The sequence below is a fragment of the Garra rufa genome, chromosome 19, assembly GCF_049309525.1.
Source record: "Garra rufa chromosome 19, GarRuf1.0, whole genome shotgun sequence".
Classification (NCBI taxonomy): domain Eukaryota; kingdom Metazoa; phylum Chordata; class Actinopteri; order Cypriniformes; family Cyprinidae; genus Garra; species Garra rufa.
The window spans coordinates 38585721-38608054 of record NC_133379.1 but is presented as its reverse complement, the minus strand read 5'-3'; the positions used below and the strand labels follow the sequence as shown (position 1 = coordinate 38608054).

Sequence of the window (22334 nt, the reverse complement as noted above, 5' to 3'; positions counted from 1 at the left end):
TACTGTGACTTTTGATTACAGTAAGAAACCTGCTGACATAATGAAACTTTTATCGCAGCGGAACGACATTAAACACACTGACCATGGAATCAAAATACAACCCATTACATAATGGTTTTATGAGCCATAACTGTAATCGCATATTAGTATGTGGAGAGCATAAAAACAATAGATAACAACATAATTAGCTGTAAGATTAGCCTTCTCACATTCTTCCGTGACACGCCGATATTTACGTTCCGACAGGAAATCCCTGCTGTGATACTAGTTCCGCCTCTGAGTGTGACGCTGGCAACAATGGGTGCGTTCGAGATGCACTACACTAGCCTAGCGAGAGCAGCCGCTTGCAGTCGGGGGAGGAGTAAAGAGACGGCAGTCAAATCGGACACTTATAGAGGATGAAACTGTATTCCGAACATACACAGAAAAAGGAATAAAGAAAAAGAAGAAATGAAACTACATAAGATAAATAAATAAAAGAAAAAAAATTACCCTATCATTTATTCTATAGGCTACAATCGTTTTGCTTTTTTTGTTGATCATATCAAGTATGTGAGTTACTTTAATGTAATGCAATATGACGTTTATTATTTGCATCTTGGTTTTGTAGTTAGCTATAGGACATTTTTTACAAATATAAGCAGTTTATTCAGTGTAGTGAAGCCTCTCACAGCATCCATTAAAAAAACGGCCTCTGGTTGACCCGTTTTTTTTCCCCCCAAACTTTACTCTTATACAATATAAGAATATATATTTACCATATCGCCTAATCTTAATTTTCATCAATAATGTTTTGTTTGAATATTAGATATTCGATATAAAGATTGATTCCATACAGGAACTTATTTAAGAAAAAACACGCAGCACACGTCGTGCTTGTCGTCACATAATCTGACCAATGAGAATAAAGTGTGTCGTCATCAAGGCTTTCGCAGCCGATTTTAAGCAGCTGCAGCGCCTGACCTCTGCGACTGCTCTCGTTTTGTTCTCACGGTACTTTGATGGCACACGTGATCGAAAGGCGGCTGCAGCGCCGATCAAAGTCGGACAAATTATCTTACCAGAATGCATTGTTTTGTAAGGCGGCAGCCGATTTCTTGCGGCGCCGCATGAAGTCGAACGCACCTAATAGGTGTGTTCGAGATGCACTACACTAGCCTGCCGCCGGCTGGCGAGAGCAGCCGCTTGCAGTCGGGGGAGGAGTGAAGAGACGGCCGTCAAGTCGGACACTTATAGACGATGAGACTGTATTTCAAACATACACAAAAAAAAGGAATAAAGAAAAAGAAGAAATGAAACTACATAAGATAAATAAATAAAAGAAAAAAGTTACCCTATCATTTATTCTATATGCTACAATCGTTTTGCTTTTTTGTTGATCATATCAAGTATGTGAGTTACTTCAATGTAATGAAATATGACGCTTATTATTTGTATCTTGGTTTTGTAGTTAGCTATAGGACATTTTTCAATTTTTATAAGCAGTTTATTCAGTGTAGTGAAGCCTCTCACAACATCCATTAAAAAACGGCCTCTGGTTGACCAGTTTTTTTTTTTTTTTTTTAACTCTTATACAATAAGAATATATATTTACCATATCGCCTAGTCTTCATTTTTATCAATAATGTTTTGTTTGAATATCAGATATTCGATATAAAGATTGATTACACACGTGAACTTTTTTAAGAAAAACACGCAGCACACGTCGTGCTTCATCACATAATCTGACCAATGAGAATAAAGTGTGTCGTCATCAAGGCTTTCGCAGTCGGTTTTAAGCAACTGCAGCGCCTGACCTCTGCGACTGCTCTCGTTTTGCTCTCACGTTACTTTGATGGCACACGTGATCGAAAGGCGGCTGCAGCGCCGATCAAAGTCGGACAAATGATCTTACCAGAATGCATTGTTTTGTAAGGCGGCAGCCGATTTCTTTCGGCGCCGCATGAAGTCGAACGCACCTATTGACTGATTGCAGAACAGCAGAACCATACGTCACAGCAGTCACACGGCAGCAGCAGGCTCAGCCGGTTGTGGGCGGAGTCTCCTGCTGCGGCCCAATCAGGTCCCAATTCGCAAACTATGCGTTTTAAATAGTATTCGCAAATAGAATTAGTATGTCCCAAATCGTATTATGTTTAAAAAGTATTCCAAAGATTTCCGGGTGGTCTACTACTTAACTTCAGAATACGACATACGGATCAATGCACCCACAACACGTTACGCGGTGAACGAAGATTCGATTAGAACTACAAACACGCAAAAAAAGTGTAAAAAAAAAAAAAAAAACTACAAACATGGCGGATATGCGCGATCAACGGACGGGTGGAGAAATGGGTTTGAGTTATAAATAATCAGTGTGTTACCTGATAAAATATATATATATATTTAATGTTATCCGCGTTATATTTCATGTGCAGCAACATAATGAACTTTTAGAACTGCAGAAACAAATGATGAGAGTCTGCTGGCCAAAGAGTCCTTCGTGTTTCACTTTGAATTTAAGGATGATATTGATATGGACATTTTCCTTAAAGAGTGTGTGAACAAAACATGCCTCAGGATTAACTGCATAGGTTTAACCTAATTTAGTTAGGTGAGTAATGTGTGGTTATTATTGTTGTCAAATGTGTGCCTTCTGTGCTATAACATTTGTTTGATTTTGTAATATTTTTTTTTTGAAAATCCAGTAAATGATGCGTATAGTGTATAGTACATGGTATTATGTACTATGAAAAACTGGTTAATCCTGAAATTATTAAGTAAAAATATAGTTTAACTATATAAAAACGTTCTATTTCTCAGGTTTTGTTTTGTTTTTTTGTTTAAGCTTTGCACTCAGTTTATACTGTTTATCTTTTAAGACAACAAAAATGTTACACACACGTATATATAATTTAAATAGGCGCGATTAAATACATATATAATTTAAACAGGCGTGAATACACACATATATATTTAGAAATATGTATTTACATTTTTTTTTCAATTAAAAACTAACTTTAAATTAAATACTGACTTAACATTAACAGCTTTGAAACACTTCACAAAGATAAGAAGTGCAATTTCTGGTGTTTATCATTAATAAATTATTTGTATTATTATTATTATTATTATTTTTAAATAACATACAACACGTTATAAAGAAACAACATTAAAAATAAGAAAAGGAAAAGAAAAAATATAAGTTGATAATTATTTTCACACACTTTCGATCGGAGTTGGAGACTCCGCCCACTACCGGCTGAACCTGCTGCCGCGGCGCTGCTGCCGTGTGACTGCTGTGACGTATGGTTCTGCTGTTCTGCAATCGGCCCTATCTCGACGCTGGGGGAATAATATTAATAATAATAATAAATACTACTGTAAAATTAATATAATAACGTTTTTTATTTTCTTAATGTATATTGTGCATAATGTTATTTATATTTTACAAATAATAATAATAATAATTATTATTATTATTGTTGTTGTTAAAAAAATAAGGAAAAATGTTGTATTATGTTGAAATAAAGGATTCATTTAATTATTTAAACGAGACATTAAATATCAAAATAAATATCATAAAGCAAATAATAAATATATTTTTTATCAGTATTTTCCTTTTTCTCATAGTAACTGGTAAAATATATTACAATAGGTACTTTTACTACTGTAAAAATAATACAATATCGTTTTGTTATTTTGTATTATTTCCACTTTCAAAGACTGTATATGCTCTATTTTATATATTTTACAAATTATTATTAGTAGTAGTAGTAGAAGTAGTAGTAGCAATAGTAGAATTAGTATTAGTATCATTATAAAAATGTGTAAAAATAAATGTAAAATGTATAAAAATAAAAAAGGCTGCAATGATGTCTCTGATCTTAACTCCGCTTTAAGCATATATAAATGTTTAATAATAATAATAATAATAATAATAATAATAATAATAATAATAATAATAATAAAAGTAAGCATAGATTACTTAAATTCGATATTACTTTGAAAAATTGAGGAACAAATGTTGGATTATTACGTTGAAAAACAAGGATTACGTAAAAACATTTTAATGAGACATTAATAGAATATAAATAACTTGGGTCTACAATATATACAATATTTTCCCATACAATATATGTATATTGCACATAATTGTAATATTATTTATATTTTCAAAAAATATAGTATTAGTATTTATTAATTAATTAATTAAATGTGCTTGGTGCAGTCAGATATAATTAATAATAATAATAATAATAATAATAATAATAATAATAAAAAGCGTAGATTACTCAAATTCTATATTACTAGGAAAGTATGAGAATAAATTTTGGATTACGTTGAAAAGTAAAAAGTAAAAACATTAATAAAATGTAAATAATTTGGGGTCTTACTAAAATATCACAGGTTTTAAAATAAACTAAATTTAAATATCATACTATATAACTGGTAAAATAATATATTACAATAAATAACATGTATTGATACTATTGAATATCGTTTGATTACGTGTTATTTGCATTTTTGATGTCTGTGGACTAAGTACCACATAATGAATATTGCATACTTTATTATGCATATTGCACAAAATCGTAATGTTATTTATATTTTACAAATTAATACTAATCATTTTTATGATTATTATTATTAAATGCTCGGTGCTTTCAGTTCATGAAGGGGCAAGAGTCGCGTCGCGACTGTTGATCTCATTGGATAACCAACGCGTTGCGTCTTTACCTCCTCTTACCCGATTGGCTACCACTGAACAATCTAAAGCCGTTATAGGTATTTTCCGCTGTCGCTCAAAACTCTGCCCCGCCCACCAGGAAATCACAGGTTAGTGTGTGCAATGCGGAATGAAAATGTCCTTCCAAACCAGGAGAAAGTGAGTGTGGGCAGGTTTTCATTATTTAACTTTAATTATTGCGTTAAGGCTGCAATGATGTCTCTGATCTTAACTCCGCTTTAAGCATATATAAATGTTTATGTGACTGGAAACTGTCTTGAAAGAGCCTGATGTTTGTGTAAATGTTGAGCTAAGCTAATGCTGTTGGTGTCTAAGGACATGTAAACATAGAGGGGGAGTTTATTTATGAATGAGTGTAAATTCAGTAAGAATAACAAAATTACAAATAATAGTGCTATTAATTACTGTCAAATTAACAGATTCTGCTTATATTTACAATCTTATGTGATTCTTTTAGATGCTAAGGACTTCTCATATTCACATACACACAGTATATTGAGTTCTCAACGTAAACCATTGCATTTCTGAGAAAAACCTGTATGTATAGATTAAATCAAGTTTTTATTGTTGTATTTAGGTGCTAGAATGTAAGGTGTCTAATTAAATGTCTTCTCTAAATTGCCAATTTTAACTTGAATGTATGTTTTGCATATGATGTCTTTTAGTCTGTGTATATAAGCAAAGCTTCTAATCTAAACCACTAGAACAATAAGAAATGTGTTTTCAATGTCTCCAAGGCAACAAAAATGAAGAGCATGTCATCAACACTGCTTTGTGGAATCGAAAGCTCTGTTTCTGGATGAGTCCTGCTGATCTCCAGACCAGAGGACAGAACTGAACTCCTGCTCCAGCTGTTTCAGGATCAGTTTGGAGCGTCTCGGATGTGAAGGCATCTGCAGGAGGGAGTTGCGGAGCTGAGATGTCATTCAGAAGCGCTGAGGGCGTGTCCATCATGCAGGCCTTAGCCATGACCGTGGCTGAGATACCTGTGTTCCTGTATTCCACCTTTGGACAGGTACACAGCACTACACGCCTCTGTATATTTGATCACACATAAACAAACAAAGCTCGTATCAGAAAAATGCTGATTCGTCACACGTCTTGGACTTTATACTGTCAGCTGTTATTGGCCTATTTAAAGGAGTAGGTCACTTTCAGAACAAAAAATTACAGATAATGTACTCAGCCCCTTGTCATCCAAGATGTTAATGTCATTCTTTCTTCAGTCGTAAAAAATTAAGTTTTTTGAGGAAAACATTTCAGGATTTCTCTCCATATAATGGACTTCTATGGTGCCCCCGAGTTTGAACTTCCAAAATGCAGCTTCAAAGGGCTCTAAATGATCCCAGCCAAGGAAGAAGGGTCTTATCTAGTGAAACGATGTTATTTTCTAAAAACATTTACAATTTATACACTTTTTAACCTCTACACAGAGTACACACAGAGCTAGACAAGATGAGCATTTGAGGTTAAAAAGTACAAATTGTATAAATTGTAATTTTTTTTTTTTTTTTAGAAAACAACCTATTGTTTTGCTAGATAAGACCCTTCTTTCCTCGGCTGTAATCATTTAGAGCCATTTGAAGCTGCATTTTGGAAGTTCAAAATCGGGGGCACCGTAGAAGTCCATTATATGGAGAGAAATCCTGAAATGTTTTCCTCAAAAAACACATTTTCCTTGCAACTGAAGAAAGAAAGACATGAACTACTCCTTTAAGGCTATTAATACCACCCATAACACTCTTGCATCATTATAACAATGCTTTCTTCAAAAACTAAATAAATAAATAAAAAAAAGTAAAAATTAAATCAATATTTATTTATATCTACTTAGCATTTTTCTTTGCAGCAAAAAAAAAAAAAAAAAAAAAAAATTCAATTGTTATATAAACCTAAACTTAAAACAATGGTAACTGACTGATACAGATACGTTAAAGTGGTAAAATTACTAAATATAAAAAATAGAATAAAATAGCTAAAAATTATATATATAATTATATAAAATAGAATAAAAATTAATTAAAGGTAAAAATTATATATTATATTTATATATTTATATATTTAGCTTTAATGAATCAATTTTTATTCTATTTTCTATATTTAGTAATTTTACTACTACATTGTTTTTAAGTTTTCACTTAATACTTTATATTATTTATAATTTATTTTAGTTACAGAATTTTTTTTACTAATTTTAGTTTACAATAATAACACAGGTTTTAACATGTAACAATGTTATATATTTAAATTACAATTGTAGAAATGTTAAGTAATATAAAATAATACCTTGAGCAAATGTGCAAGTGTTTTAATATTTGTATTATAATTGTAATAAAATATTATAATTTCAATGTTTAATGTTATATTGTAATATTACAATATTATACTTTTAAGTTATAATTGTAAAAAATAATATGTAAGATATAATACTTTAAGTGAATGTGCAAGTATTTATTTTTTCCAATGTCCACAATTTTATATTATAATATAAAATATTATAATTTCAAATTCTAGTATAACAATACAACAAATAGCATGACATTGTAATTTCAGTTTTAAATTAATTTTTGTGATCATTTTTATAAAAATCAGTGTGTGAGTATTTACATTTTTAACTGTCCGTAATGTTATGTTGTAATATTAAAATATTATATATTTATTCATTATAATTGTAGAAATATTAAGTAATATAAAATATAATCCCTTGAGCGAATGCGCAAGTATTTCAATATATGTATTAAAATTCAATAAAATATTGCAATTTCTAATTATATTTAAAAAATACAACAAATAGCATGAAATTGTAATTTCAGTGTTAAATTAGTTTTTGTGATCATTTTAATGGAATGAATCAGGCTAGAGTCAATGTATGAATTTTTTTTATGTCCATAATGTTATATTGTAATATTAAAATATTATAATTTTTAATTATAATTGTGGAAATTTAAAAGTAATATAAAGTATAATACTTTGAATGTGCAAGTATTTATTTTTTTCCAATGTTCACATTTTTATATTATAGTATAAAATAATATAATTTCAAATTCTAATATAAAAATTCAAAAAATAGCATAGCATTGTAATTTCAGTCTTAATTTATTTTTCCTGATCTTCAGGCTAGAGTCAATGTGTGAGTATGCAAATTTAATTGATGTCCATAAAAATATATTGTTGTAATAAAATATTTTTTTTTATAGGAAAAATGTATTAAAAAAATACAGATAATCTTGGCAAAAATAAAATATATACATTTTTAATTATAATTATAAATTAATTGTAGAAATATGAATTAGTTCATAATCTAAAACTTTAATCGAATTTGCAAGAATTCAATATTAATATTATAATTTCAACAAAAAAATTATAATATTAATAATATTATAATACTATTAATATTAATTATAATAAAAAATACAACAAATAGCATAATTTCTATAGCAATTTCAGTGTTAAATTAGTTTTTGTGACCGTTTTTAGGACAATAATCAGGTTATTAGTATTAAAATGTTAATTGTTAATATCAGAATTAGCTTTTAATTTAATATTTTCAGTTTTCATTTGAATAAAAAAGTTATTATTTAAATAATTAGTGTTTTAATATTTCTAGTTGGAATTTCAATTATTTTTATTTCAGTTTTAGTAATTCTAGTCCTGCAACTGTAGCTTAATTATTTATGCTTCATTTTAATTATTTTAAATTCAAAAACAATTTTAGTGGTTTTAGTTTGTTCTTTTTACTGTAAATTATGTATTTATTTTTGCCATTATTCTTGCAGTTATTCTATGCAGTAATTCCTATTTCATTCCCTTTCCCCTATGAAGTGTTTTTTTTATTTATTTTTAGTAATATATACAGCCAATAACTGATTCCTGTTTTTATTTCTCCTTTTATTTTTTTTTTCGGTTCTGATATTCTCTTTTCTCCATCACGTCTGTCTTTCTCTCAGTCTATTTTCTCTCAGCTGAAGTTGAGTCCTAGTCTGAAGAAGGTGCTGTTCGCCACGGCTCTGGGCAGCGTCGCTCTGGCACTGACCGCACATCAGTTAAAGAGACGGGGCAGGAAGAGGAAGCAGGAAGTCAGTAAAGAAGGGCAAAAACCTGTGGGCATCCCAGAACAGCTGCTCCGAACCAGCCGGCCGACCTCGCTCAAGAGAGGTGAGCAGATTCACATATTTTGCTTTTAAAAAGGATGTGTTTTTGTAGTAATTTTGTAGTATTTAAATGTTTTATTTAATTTAAAAAAATATATATAAATATATACAATTATATTTATAATTTTATAATATAAATTAAATCATATAAAAATACAGATAGTCTTGGCAAAAATAAAATATTATATATTTTAAGTATAATTATATGAATAATGAATTGTAGTAATATGAAGTAATTTATAATATAACACTTTGAGTGAATGTGCAAGTATTCAATATTAATATTATAATTTCAACATAAATATTATAATTTTTAATTACAATTAAAAATACAACAAATAGCATAAAATTGTAATTTCAGTGTTAAATAATTTTTTTTGTGAACCTTTTTAGGAAAATTATCAAGTTATTAGGAATTTAATTTGTTAATATCAGAATTAGCTTTTAGTGTAATATTTTTTTAATTTAAATAAAAAAGTAATTATTTAAATAATTTGAAATATTTGTTTTTATATTGCTATTTGAAATTTCAATTATTTTTATTTTAGTTTTAGTAATTCTAGTCCAACAACTGTAACTTATTTATTTATGCTTTATTTTAATTATTTTAATATATAAATATATTTATATTTATAATTTCATATAAATTTAAATCATATAAAAATATAATTATGGTCAACGTTTATTGCACCAAAAACAGTTATAAATTATTTTTTGTAACTATTTTCATGAAAGGAATCAGTCCATAATTTAATTTAAAAAAATTTTTTTTAAATATAAAATATAATTATATGATTTATTTGGCTATATTATTAATTAGGCTTTGAGAATATGTCTGATTAATCTTTCATTTATTAAATAAAAAATTTAATCTATCGATTTTTCACCTATAAATTGCTATATACAATTATTTTTGTTTTTATTTGTTCATTTGTCTGTTTTCAGGTCCGGTTCCAGGGCGTCAGATGATGAGTCCCAGCACCCGCAGTAATGACACTCTCAGCGGCGTCTCGTCTCTCGCACAGAGCAAACACTCGAGCTCTTCACACAGCATCGCCTCTGTCCGTAAATCTCAAAGCTACATACACTGTCTTCATTTTATTTATCAACAAGCTCTCAGCTAACAGTTTTTAACTATTTTGTTTGGGGCCACCTCAGATGCGAGTCCCCTCCTCTCCCAACCAATCAGTGAACACTGGGATGGCGTGGGAGGCGGAGCCAGTGGCAGAGGAGCCGGGATTCGGAGAGGATGCCAATGCTGAGAACCTCTATCTCATGGGTAATGTCGTTTATTATTACGGTCTTTTGTTTCTTCTTCCATACTGCATACTTTTTCAGATGCTACACTAGCGCAAGATTTTACTTTTTGGATGAAATTAATACTTTTATTCTGCAAGGATGCATTAAATTGATCAAAATTGCAGTAAATATATTTATAATACTGCAAACGATTTTTATTTCACATAAATGCTGCTCTTTTGAACTTTATATTATTTAAAGAATCCTGAAAATTGTATCACGGTTTCCACAAAAATATGAATTAGTACAACTGTTTTCAACATTGATAATAATATTAAAAATGTATCTTAAGCAACAAATCAGCATATAAGAAGGATCATGTGACACTGAAGACTGCAGTAATGATGCTGAAAATTCAGCTTTGAACACAGGAATAAATTAAATGGTATAATATATTCGGATAGAAAACAATTTTTAAAAATTCTAATAATATTTCATATTTTTTTAGCAATACTGCTGATTTTACTGTATTTTTTTTATTGAATAAATGATATCTTGGAGAGCATGAGAGACTTATTGAAAATTAAAAAATTTTGCTGACCCTAAACTTTTGAACAGTAGTGTATTAAATTTTTTTAATTTTTAAATATTAAAATTAATTTAAATATTAATAAACATTTAAAAATATTAACTATTAATTTTTTATCATGTTTTCCACAAAAATATGAATTAGTAGAACTGTTTTTAACATTGATAGTAATAATAAAAAAACTCATTTCAGTATATTAGAATGATTTCTGAAGAATCATGTGACACTGAAGACTGCAGTAATGATGCTGAAAATTCAGCTTTGAACACAGGAATAAATTAAATGGTATAATATATTCGGATAGAAAACAGTTTTTAAAAATTGTAATAATATTTAATATTTTTTTTAGCAATACTGCTGATTTTACTGTATTTTTATTGAATAAATGATATCTTGGAGAGCATAAGAGACTTATTAAACATTAAAAAAAAAATCTTGCTAACCCCTGAACTTTAAACAGTAGCTGTTTTTGACATTGATAGTAATAATAAAAAACTCATATCAGCATAATAAAGTGATTTATGAAGAATCATGTGACACTGCAGTAATGATGCTGAAAATTCCGTTTTGATCACAGGAATAAATTACATTTTATAATATATTAAAATAGTAAACTGTAATATTAAAAATGTTAATATTTTTTTTTTTTAGCAGTATAGCTTATTTTACTTTTTTTATTGATTAAATGATACCTTGGAGAGCATAAGAGGCTTGTTAAACATTAAACCATCTTGCTGACCCTTAACTTTTGAACAGTAGTTTATATTAAATATTGCATTTTTTAAAATATGTTTTCCACAAAAATATGAATTGGTACAACTGTTTTTAACATTGATAGTCATGTGACACTGAAGACTGGATTAATGATGCTGAAAATTTAGCTTTGATCACAGAAATAAATTAAATTTTACAAGATATGTGTATATATATATATATATATATATATATATATATATATATATATATATATATTATTTATTTTTTATTTTTTTTTTGCATATAGTATAAATGCATATAATACATAATTTTAAAATATTGTGTATGTATAAAATCATTCAAAGCTGAATTTGTGCATCATTACTCTAGTCATATGATCCTTCAGATCATATGATTTTAGCTTTGATCACAGAAATGAATTACATTTTAAAATATATTCAAATAGAAAACAGTTATTTTAAATAGTAAAAATATTTTACAGTTTTTGCTGCACTTTGGATCAAAAAAGCAGGCTTGGTGAGCAGAAGAGACTTCTTTGAAAAAACATAACTTTCTGTTCAAAAATGTCTGACTAGTAGTGTATAAACAAAAATAAATATTAAAATACTTTTGACAGTATACAGCACAATAATCAATAAGCAGTCCTTTCTGAATATAGCCTCCATAAGTGTAGAAATCTGTGCAGCTGATGTTGGTCTTCCTCCTGCAGGGATGGAGCTGTTTGAGGAAGCCCTGCACAAATGGGAACTGGCTTTAAACATCAGACACCGAGCTCATTCTGGTGCATCTGGATCCAACAGTCTCGCCCCGCAAGGATCAGAACTTGTGGAGCGTCATTCGGTAAGTATCTCTTATTCATAAACACAGTAGAATGGCAGGAGCTACTAAATAAAAACACACCATCTGACTTTCAGCCAGAGCTTCACAGTCATCAGTTTGCAGAGAAGCTTGAGTCTCTGCTGCACCGAGCCTATCATCTACAGGAAGACTTCGGCAGCACCATACCGCCCGACAGCCTCCTCGCAGACCTGGGTAAGATGCTCACAAATGCATTCTGACATCAGCTGTGTGTGTGTTTACCTTCTTAAATGAAGCCGTTTGTGTGCAGAGAGTGAAGCAACCCTGATCCTGCCCACTCTAGGGAGTTCCCATCCCATCCAAGACGACGATGCCGCAACGGTCACGTCAGATGATTCGTTTTTCTCCGCTGCTGAGGTCAGGACACACAAACACACACATACGGGTGTCATCATGTGTTTTCTCCTGGTTGTATATGATTTCACTTCCCTCTTTGTCTCTGTAGCTGTTTGAGACGTTCTCTCTAGACACGTATCATTCGCTCAAACCGGCAGCTCTGTATGAAGAAGCCCTGAGTTTGGTGAAAGATGGAAGCGTGGCTTGCAGATCACTGAGGTACTGCATACTACACACTGCATACTACCACCACTGCAACAACTTTTGTAGTATTAAAATGCTTTAATGTCTATAATTTTATATTAGAATAACTTATGGTTTCACGTTTGAAAATGAAGAAAAAAAAAACATTAAGAATAAATGCAAATTCAATTATATAGTACATATTATATAGTAGTCAAAATACTACAAGAATGAAGTCTTAGTATTCTTGTAGTATTTCGAAATTATTTTTGTAATTTCCACTTTATTCTTAAAATATTTCAATATTATTTTAATAGTATTTTTACATTATTCTCATAATTTTTACTTTATTCTCGAAATATTTTGACTTTATTCTTATAGTATTTTGACTGTATTCTCATAGTATTTTGACAATATTTTCGTAATTTCAACTTTATTCTCAAAATATTTCAATATTATTCTCGTAGTATTTTCACATTATTCTCCTAATTTCGACTTTATTCTCGAAATATTTCAATATTATTCTCATAGTATTTTTACATTATTCTCATAATTTTTACTTTATTCTCGAAATATTTTGACTTCTCATAGTATTTCGACATTATTTTCATAATTTTGACTTTATTCTCAAAATATTTCAATTTTATTCTCGTAGTATTTCGACTTTATTTTCAAAGTATTTCGACGTTACTCTCGTTTCTACTTTAATCTCGTAATCTTAGTTTTTTTCTACATTATGATTCAAAGCTGTCATAATGTAATTTAGTTAAAATTGCACTAAATGTAGTATTATTATTATTATTATTATTATTATAAAAAAAAGATCAATAAAATAATAATTTCGAAATACTACGAGAATACTAAGACTTCATTCTTGTAGTATTTTGACTACTATATAATATATAAAAAAAAAATTTATTAATACTTTTTTACAGTGAAATATTACAATGGTTTTTTTTCTGATTTAGTTCAAAATTGTAATTTTGCAGTAGTAATAATAATTATATTTTACAATATTTTTAAAATATTATTGCTATTATTATTATATTGACATATAATCACAGTATTTTTGACCAAAGTGAAATAACAATAAAAATAATTCAGTTTATTACTTATTTTATAGTGTAAAATCTATTATTTATTATTTTTGAAAGAATATCAAACAATATCACACAATTTTATATCCATGTCTTAATTTAACAGTAAAGCTATGTTGTGCATCACTTCCATTTCATTCAGTAAAAAAAATTCAATTGATCATCACCGTTTTTGACGACAAATTTGTATTAAATCATAAAACACAGAGTCCGGAAAAAAAGGAAGGACAAAAATTGTGAACAAAAATTTTTTGGAAGAGCCCTATTATTTTGTTAATAAATTACAGAAAAATTGTAAAGGGTGAAATTATTTATTAATTTAATTGATTTAATATCATTTTTGATTATTACAATTCAATTAAAATATAAAAAATGGAAACCAGGGAAATCATGACAAAATTTGGGAAAAATAAAACCGATTGCATAGGGCCATATTATTAAAATATAAATAAATTATTAAATTGGTAAAGTTTTTATAGAACCCTAAATATCCAAAACCCAACACATGACAAACTAATATCCTAACCCCTACAGTACAGATGTTTTCCTCACACACTCTCCTTTGGGATTGGAGGATTTCCGTTGTAGCTCAGGGAGCAAGGACTGATGGGAAAACACATTTTTGTGCCTCTGTTATAGAACCGAACTTCTGGAGTGCTACAGCGATCAGGACTTCCTCGCCAAACTGCACTGCGTTCGCCAAGCCTTCCAGGTCAGCACACTCTCACACATGATTACACACACACACACACACACTTGGGAATGGGGCTGTTGGTGAAATCTGTGTGTGTTTGTTGTATCTGTAGGTGCTGTTACTGGATGAGACGCACAGGATGTTTTTCATGGATACAGGGAAGCAGATGATATTGGGACTTCTGGCCAAAGCCAACAAGGTGCTTTAAGAATGAATGGAATAATTAAAAAGTCTATTCTGCTGACCAAGGCTGCAATTATTCATCATAAAAATCTGAATTTTTGTTACATTATCTTTCTGAAATAATTCAAAGATGCGGATTTGCAGCTCAAGATACATTTCCAATTATTATCAGTGTTAAAAACAGTTGTGCTGCCCAATATTTTTGTGGAAATTCAGCTTTGCCATAAAAGGAATAAATCAAATTTTTACTTAAATTGAGTTTTCAGTTTTTAATAAGTTATTAAATAAATGCAGCCTTGGTGAGCAGAATAGGCTATTAAATATTACAAATCTAAATTATTCCAAACTGTTGACTGTAATTTCTGTAACATTGTGTGAATGTTTAGAGTTCGAAGGCGTTTCTGGAGAGTTATGAAGACATGCTGCAGTACACACAAAAAGAAGAGACGTGGCCTGTCACCAAGATGGAGCTGGAAGGACGAGGGGTTTGTCTTGTTTATTTGTCTGTCGTTCCTTCTTTTATTATTCATTTCTATTGGCTAAATGATATTATGTTAATATTCTTTAAGAAACGATTGCAAGCTGGTATTCTCGACTATATATAATCACAATATTTTTGACTGAAAGGATTGCAAAATATAAAAATTAGATAAAAAATGTAAACTATTTTTTACTTCTTTTAAAGATATTTTAGGTAAGATAAGAAAATGTAATATTTAAAACAAATTTTAAATTGTATATTTTATCTGTTAAAGAAATAAAGTCAATAAGAAACAAAATTAATTACATTTTAAAATATATTCAAACAAAAAACTTGCGACAAAATTTCAAACGGTTATTGTTTTACCTTTAAATTAAAGGCGATATTTTCTAAAATATATATATATATTACATTTTAAATTTATATTTTAAAGAAAAAAGGAATTAAAAAAAGACAAACTAAAATTAAAATAAAAACTGAACATATGAAAATAAAAATAAATAATAATGTTAAACAAGTAATAAATAATAACGCTGATTGTTCTTGACTTATGGAGGTTTGACCTTTGATTTGGCTCTAGGTGGTCTGTATGAACTTCTTTGACATTGTGCTGGACTTTATCCTCATGGATGCCTTTGAAGATCTGGAAAGTCCTCCGACTTCAGTGGTCGCAGTTCTGAGGAACCGATGGCTCTCGGACAGTTTCAAAGAGACGGTACGCCAACATTAGAGCTCAAAATGCTGATCTGGAAAAACCTATAAAAATGTGTTTTTAGAAAAAGAACAATATAGCAAAGTCAAACACTGGTTCTTGTTAAGAAGGGGTTATTTGCAGAGGAGCCTTTATTTTAAACGTCAAATATTTGTCAATTCTATACATTTTGTGTGTGTGTGTGTGTGTGTGTGTGTGTTTTTTTTCTATCATTTCTATGTCATGATCTGTCTCTGTATTTCTTATTTTTCTGTTTCTTTATCTCTCTGTTTATATAAGGCATTGGCTACAGCCTGTTGGTCTGTCCTAAAGGCCAAAAGGAGGATGTTAATGGTAAGTGTGAAATACTAAGCCAAACATGACATTATATCTCTGAAACCATGTTTAGAATCAGACCACGTCATCTTGCTTTGTGTCTATTGCTCAGGTTCCCGACGGTTTTATCGCCCATTTCTATGCCATCTCTGAACACGTGAGTCCAGTTTTGGCTTTCGGGTTTCTGGGTCCCCGACAGCACCTCAGTGAGGTGTGCACCATATTCAAGGTAAGACGTTCTCAGTGTTCGCCACACTCCTCAGTCATACCTGACATAACCTCCTGGTAATCCAGAAATACTTGTAATCCAGATCAGCACATAATCTGATGCTAATCTGATCTCTGTGACACACTGATGCCTGTGATCAGATCGTGAACCCTGTCAGAGAATAGATACTAGGTTTTTGCACATCTTAAAAAGGACTTAAAATCCACACGATCAAAAATTAAGATCTAAAAGGGTCTTAAAGGAGTAGTTCACTTCTAGAGCAAAATGGACAGATAATGTACTCACCCCGATGTCATACAAGATGTTCATGTCTTGATGTTCTTTCATTCAGTCAAGAATGAAAAAAGAAAAGAAATTGTTTTTTGTGGAAAACATTGTAGGAAATATCCCCATGTAGTGGACTTCTATGCTGCTAATGAGCTTGAACTTCCAAAATGCAGATACAGTGCAGCTTTAAAGGGCTCTAAACAATCCCATCTGAAGAATAAATGTCTTATTTAGCTAAACAATCAGTCATTTTCTAAAAAAAAATATATATATATACTTTTAAACCTCAAATGCTTGTCTTGTCTAGCTCTGCCATGCACATGCATATTCTGTGCATTCCTGTTTAAGAAATGGTATGTCAAAAAAGTCCCTTCTCATTTTCTCCTCCAACTTCAAAATTGTCCTACATAAGACCCTTATTCTTTGGTTTGGATCATTTAGAGACCTCTGAAGCTGCACTGAAACTTTGTCTGTAATTTTTTTCTTTTTCTTTTGGAAGTTAACTATTTGTTTAAATGTATAAAGTCATGGCTTTAAACGTTGCATAAACTGCAAAAAAAGTATTTTCTCCAGTATTTTTGCTTTACTCTCCAATACAAATATCTAAACATTCTTAAATCAAGATACATTTACTTGAGAAGCAAAATGAAGACATTATAGGCATAAACTTCAATCAAGTTCTCATAAAGACTTCTTATTTATGTAATTTTGCTTTGCAAATAAATTATCTTTAGACATTTACACAAAAATATTGATTAAGCTTTTTTTGTAAAATGAATGTACATTTAAAAATAAAGGAGATCTGTTGAAAGTTATTTTTTAGTTAAGAAACCATGTAACAACCGTTACATTTATTCCTTAAATTGGCTTTAATTGGTCTTAAATTTACCTTTGTACAACCTGCAGAAACCTTTATATATGAGACACTTAGGAAACATCATTAAAAAATAAAGTAAGATTGGGTTTGGTTTGAAATGCTAAAACAATCAAAAATGTTCAAAGGTGTGGCAATGGCACCGATGCCATCGATAGTGCTTAAATTGTATTCAACCCATGAGAAAAATTCAAAACAAGCAACCAAACGGCATCTTTCAGGATTTTGATTGGTGAAAAATATAGTTTACCTTCAAAAACATATATTAGCAAGCAAAACGAGCTAATAAAAGTGCAACATTGTCATACAGATTGAGACAACAGTTGATTTTTTTCATTATAACTGGATAAAAAAAAAATAATAATAAGTAATTAAATAATACTAATAAAAAAAATTATAATACATAAATTAACACAAAGTAAAAAAATTAATAATAATCTACAGCAATAAAATACTTGACTATATGTGACCCTGGACCACAAAACCAGTCATAAGGTTAAATTTTATACGTCATATGAAAGCTCAATAAATAAGCGTTCTATTGATGTATGGTTTGTTAGGATAGGACAATATTTGGCTATTGCTACAAATATACCCCAGCGACTTAAGACTGGTTTTGTGCTCCAGGGTCACAAATACTCTCAATGTCCATCAGTTCCACAAAAGAGTCACCATCTAGACTTCCAACAAACAGAGGATTAGCAACAATCTTTCATGTTTGGTAGTTTTAAATTTCAAAGAACAAACATGTAATATTTTTAAAACAGAATATGCGTGAATTATCTACAACACTTGATTAAAACATTAAAGTAAGATTGGCATTTGTTTGGTTTGAAATGCAAAACAATCAAAAAAGATCAAAAGGTTGGGATTTTCAGTGTTTTTGGAAGAAGTCTCCTCTGCTCATCAAGACTTTTGTTTTGATTAAAAATACAGTAAAAACAGTAATATTAGGAAATAATATTACCATTTAAAATAATAGTTTTCTATGTGAATGTATTGTAAAGTGTAATTTATTCCTGTGATTAAAAGCTGAATTTTCAGCAACATAACGCCAGTCTTCAGTATCAGACGGTCCTTCAGAAATCATTTGAATATACTGATTTGCTCAGGAAACATTTCTGCTTCTTATTTTTTTTTAAACTGTGATAAACTTTTTTAAAGATTCTTTAAATAGAAAGTTCAAAATGACAACATTTATTTGAAATGGAAAACTTTTTGTAACATTATAAATGTCTTTACTGTCACTTTTGGTCAATTTACTGCATTTGCCTCATAAGATGTCAATTTATATCTAAATGAAGGTTTATCATTCAGCATTGTAATCAAACCAACCCAGAATTAATATCACATTCCCCTTTGATCTCCACAGCAACAGATTGTTCAGTATCTGAAGGACATGTTTGACCACGATAAGGTGCGTTTCACGTCCGTCCCGTCTCTGGCCGAAGACATCCTCAGTCTGTCCCACAGACGGGCAGACATTCTGGTGGGTTACCTAGGCATTGACAGTCTACCTGAGACCAATGGAGCTTTACCCAAGAGCCCCTGCCAAGCCAACAGTGGGCATCCAGACGCCAGCGGACAGCAGGACTGAGGTGCACAATCCTAATCTAGACCTATTAGCTCTGAAAGAGACTAGAATACAAGTCTAATTGGCTGTTCATCATCATTGACCAATCAGCGCTGTAAAAAACATGTAAAAAATCAAATTCTTAGACAGACAAACCACTACTGACTCAACCGAGGCCTTTTTTTTTTTTTTTTTGATCTGCTTCTGCAAATTTGCCACCGAATATCCATCGCTGCTGTTTAGACACCTTTGTTTTTAAAAAACCCGGACGCTTTGGAAATGGTTTTCCCCTGAGTAAATCCATCTTTTAGCCAAACATACAGCTCTTCTGATTCAAACCCACAACCAACCTATCAACCTATGCCTCTTGCGTCGAAACACTAGGTTTTGTTTGTTTTATGGGTCGCTTTGCACATTTATTGTGTGTGAATGTATGTCCTTGAGCATTTATCTTTGTGCCAATGGCCAAATTAAGTCTTGCACTGAATCTTGGGTAGCACTGAACACAATGAAGAGAGAATGGAGACTTTAGTGTAAATCTCTCAGCAGTTTGAGAGCGTTTTGAAGAGAGACTCACACAGGAAGTGCATCATTCAAGAGTAAAACAGGATGTAGTGGTCCGGATCACGTTAGATGAACTCATTTGTGTCCTTTGAGAGCTGCTGCAGCCCTTGTGGTTTCTTTTGTTAGTTTTAAGATACGCCACATTTGTTCTCACCCTTACAATATATCACTCACAGTATTCATCAGAGCGATATTTAGGATGTATTAGTGTGTTATATTTTCCGCCATCGTACTACTTGATTTATACATCTGGTTTTTGTCCTTCACTGATATTCAGGCTTGCTCATGGAGTAAAATTGCTGATTATCTACTATTCTGTTATATAGATATTCACCATGTATTATAATTCAATACAGCAGTGGAAATGGGTCAAATAGGTCACAATTGTAGAGCACAATTAGCTGAGTAGAAATGATCAATGCTGATTTCATAAATGTGCTTTAACTTCCAGCTGTGGTTGTTAAACTCTATCAACAACATCTGTGCCATTCTGATCATTTTGTCGAGTTGGTTTTGTAAAAACAAACAAAAAGATGATGCAAACTTGGAACAATTACCTCAGATTCAAATATTACTTTATAAAATATTATAATAATATAGTATGCATTATTTTTTTTTTCTGTGGCAATGGCACGGATGCCATTGATAGTGTTTCAATTGTATTCAACCCATGAGAAAAATTCTAAACAAGCAACCAAACGCCATCTTTCAGGTCTTTTGATTGGTCAAACAAATAGTTTACCTGCAAAAACATATATTAGCAAGCAAAAAGAGCCAATAAAAGTGCTAATATTTTAGAATCGATCATTTTAAACAGAATATGCATGAATTATCTACAACAATCCTCAAAATCGCTGAGCCTTTATGAAACTTGACCATGTTCCTTAATTGTGCGCAGGAGGCATTCGTGAAATTAGGTATTAAGATCGTTATAGTGCTTCTTTTCTCATCATATTGACTATTTAAAACTGGCTTCACCAGTGTTGGGTGTCTTGCACTTTATTTGTTAAAAAGAAATATACAGATGTTCATTTTCTCTATTTTTATTCAAATATAGAGTTGTTAACTAGCGTATATGTAGTGCATTTGTAATTTTTTTCTGTTTTGTCATCAATTTTGGAAAGATGTGTAATGTATGTGAAAACTGAAATGTAAAGGTATTTAAACTATCAAGGTGCAAATGCGAATGGTTAAGGAAAGTGGAAAAACACAATGGTTATAACTAACACTTCAAGTTTGAGTATGTAGACATCGAGGGGTTATGAGTGATTGGTTGTGCCTCTGTTATTATTAATATATTATTTTTGCCTTTATTGAGTGTGCTTTGAATACACAAGTGCACACCACTTTAGTTAAAATCATACTTTTTTTTTGTGACCCAAAACAAGCTGCACCAACATAGATGCAAAAGATATAATTTTTAATAAACGCATATTTATTGGCCAGGTTGCTATGAATTACACTTAATTGGATAACCAAAATTGTGCACCTCAAGTTTCATCATCATAAATCAGTTTTTCTCATTTTTTTAAGTGTTCAAATGTGAATTTGTAGAAATGTCTGATGTAGATAGGCATGCATTAGTGCAACAAGACCAGACTTGAAGATATAAGTGAGATGGCAAATGTTTAATTGATTGATTTCATATCATTCCAGTGATTAAACTTCCCAAAACGCTGTTTAATCTGCATGAGTTTGGGTGAAGACATCATGTGCTGCTATATCTCTGTTCTTTTTAGCTGTTAAAGCTCTGAAACAATCACTCTTTGTGTCCGTGTCCCATTTTTGAATCACATTGGTCCATCTGAAGATTATTGATATTTGATGTGATTATTAAAGATTCACCAATGTGCGAAAAGAGTTACTGATTGACAGTAACGGATGCTCTGATTTTTGTGTTAAGCTATGGTACAATTCCTAATAGATGTGCGCTTCTCATTTAACGACTAATTCAAAACAAAGCACCAAATTGAAGACAAATGAAGGTGAGGTCTGGTTGGAATTGTATAGGATGTTTTCATTGAAGGAGTTTATTTAACACCACAGATTCTGTATTTTACACCCTGATAATTTACTAAAAAACAAAACAAAAAAAATCTAAAATGTCTTCGCTAGAATTGGAGCTCTGACGATGGCCAAAGAGGATGAGGATTTTTTTTCATGTTTGTGTTTTTGCCTTTGTGTGTGTGCATTTTTCCCTTGAATGTTCTTACAAATTAATGTTGTAATCATTGTTTTAGTTTATTATTGAAAACTGTATTGTCATTTTGCCTTCCCTAGCCAACATAAAGTCTTTCTTTTTTTCTATCCGTCTTTAAAATGTGTCATTATTATGATTTTCATCTCAAACCTGTCAGGAGCAATGGAAAAAAACAATCAGAATATGACCTTTGACCCAAAGCATTTTATACATAGGCATATTTTAGCACACTTTGGCAGGTTCTTTGTCAACTACAACTTATGCCTAATTTAAAAGTAAGTAGATGTATTCCTTATTTGTGACCCTGGACCACAGAACCAGGTTTTAAGTAGCACATGTATAT

The 22334-nt window shown here is 30.7% G+C and overlaps 1 protein-coding gene across 1 annotated transcript; it reads left to right on the top strand.

The window, feature by feature from the left end:
* The first annotated feature begins 4798 nt into the window (after positions 1-4798).
* miga2 (mitoguardin 2) lies at positions 4799-22096 on the top strand. Its single transcript, XM_073824242.1, has 16 exons — positions 4799-4867; positions 5467-5744; positions 8677-8884; positions 9826-9941; positions 10039-10159; positions 12135-12265; positions 12340-12457; positions 12534-12640; positions 12729-12838; positions 14539-14611; positions 14706-14792; positions 15163-15261; positions 15838-15972; positions 16249-16302; positions 16397-16513; positions 19027-22096. Exons 2-16 carry the CDS (start codon positions 5649-5651, stop codon positions 19249-19251), a joined length of 1797 nt encoding a protein of 598 aa, XP_073680343.1. The 5' UTR covers positions 4799-4867; positions 5467-5648; the 3' UTR covers positions 19252-22096.
* Positions 22097-22334: the final 238 nt, after the last annotated feature.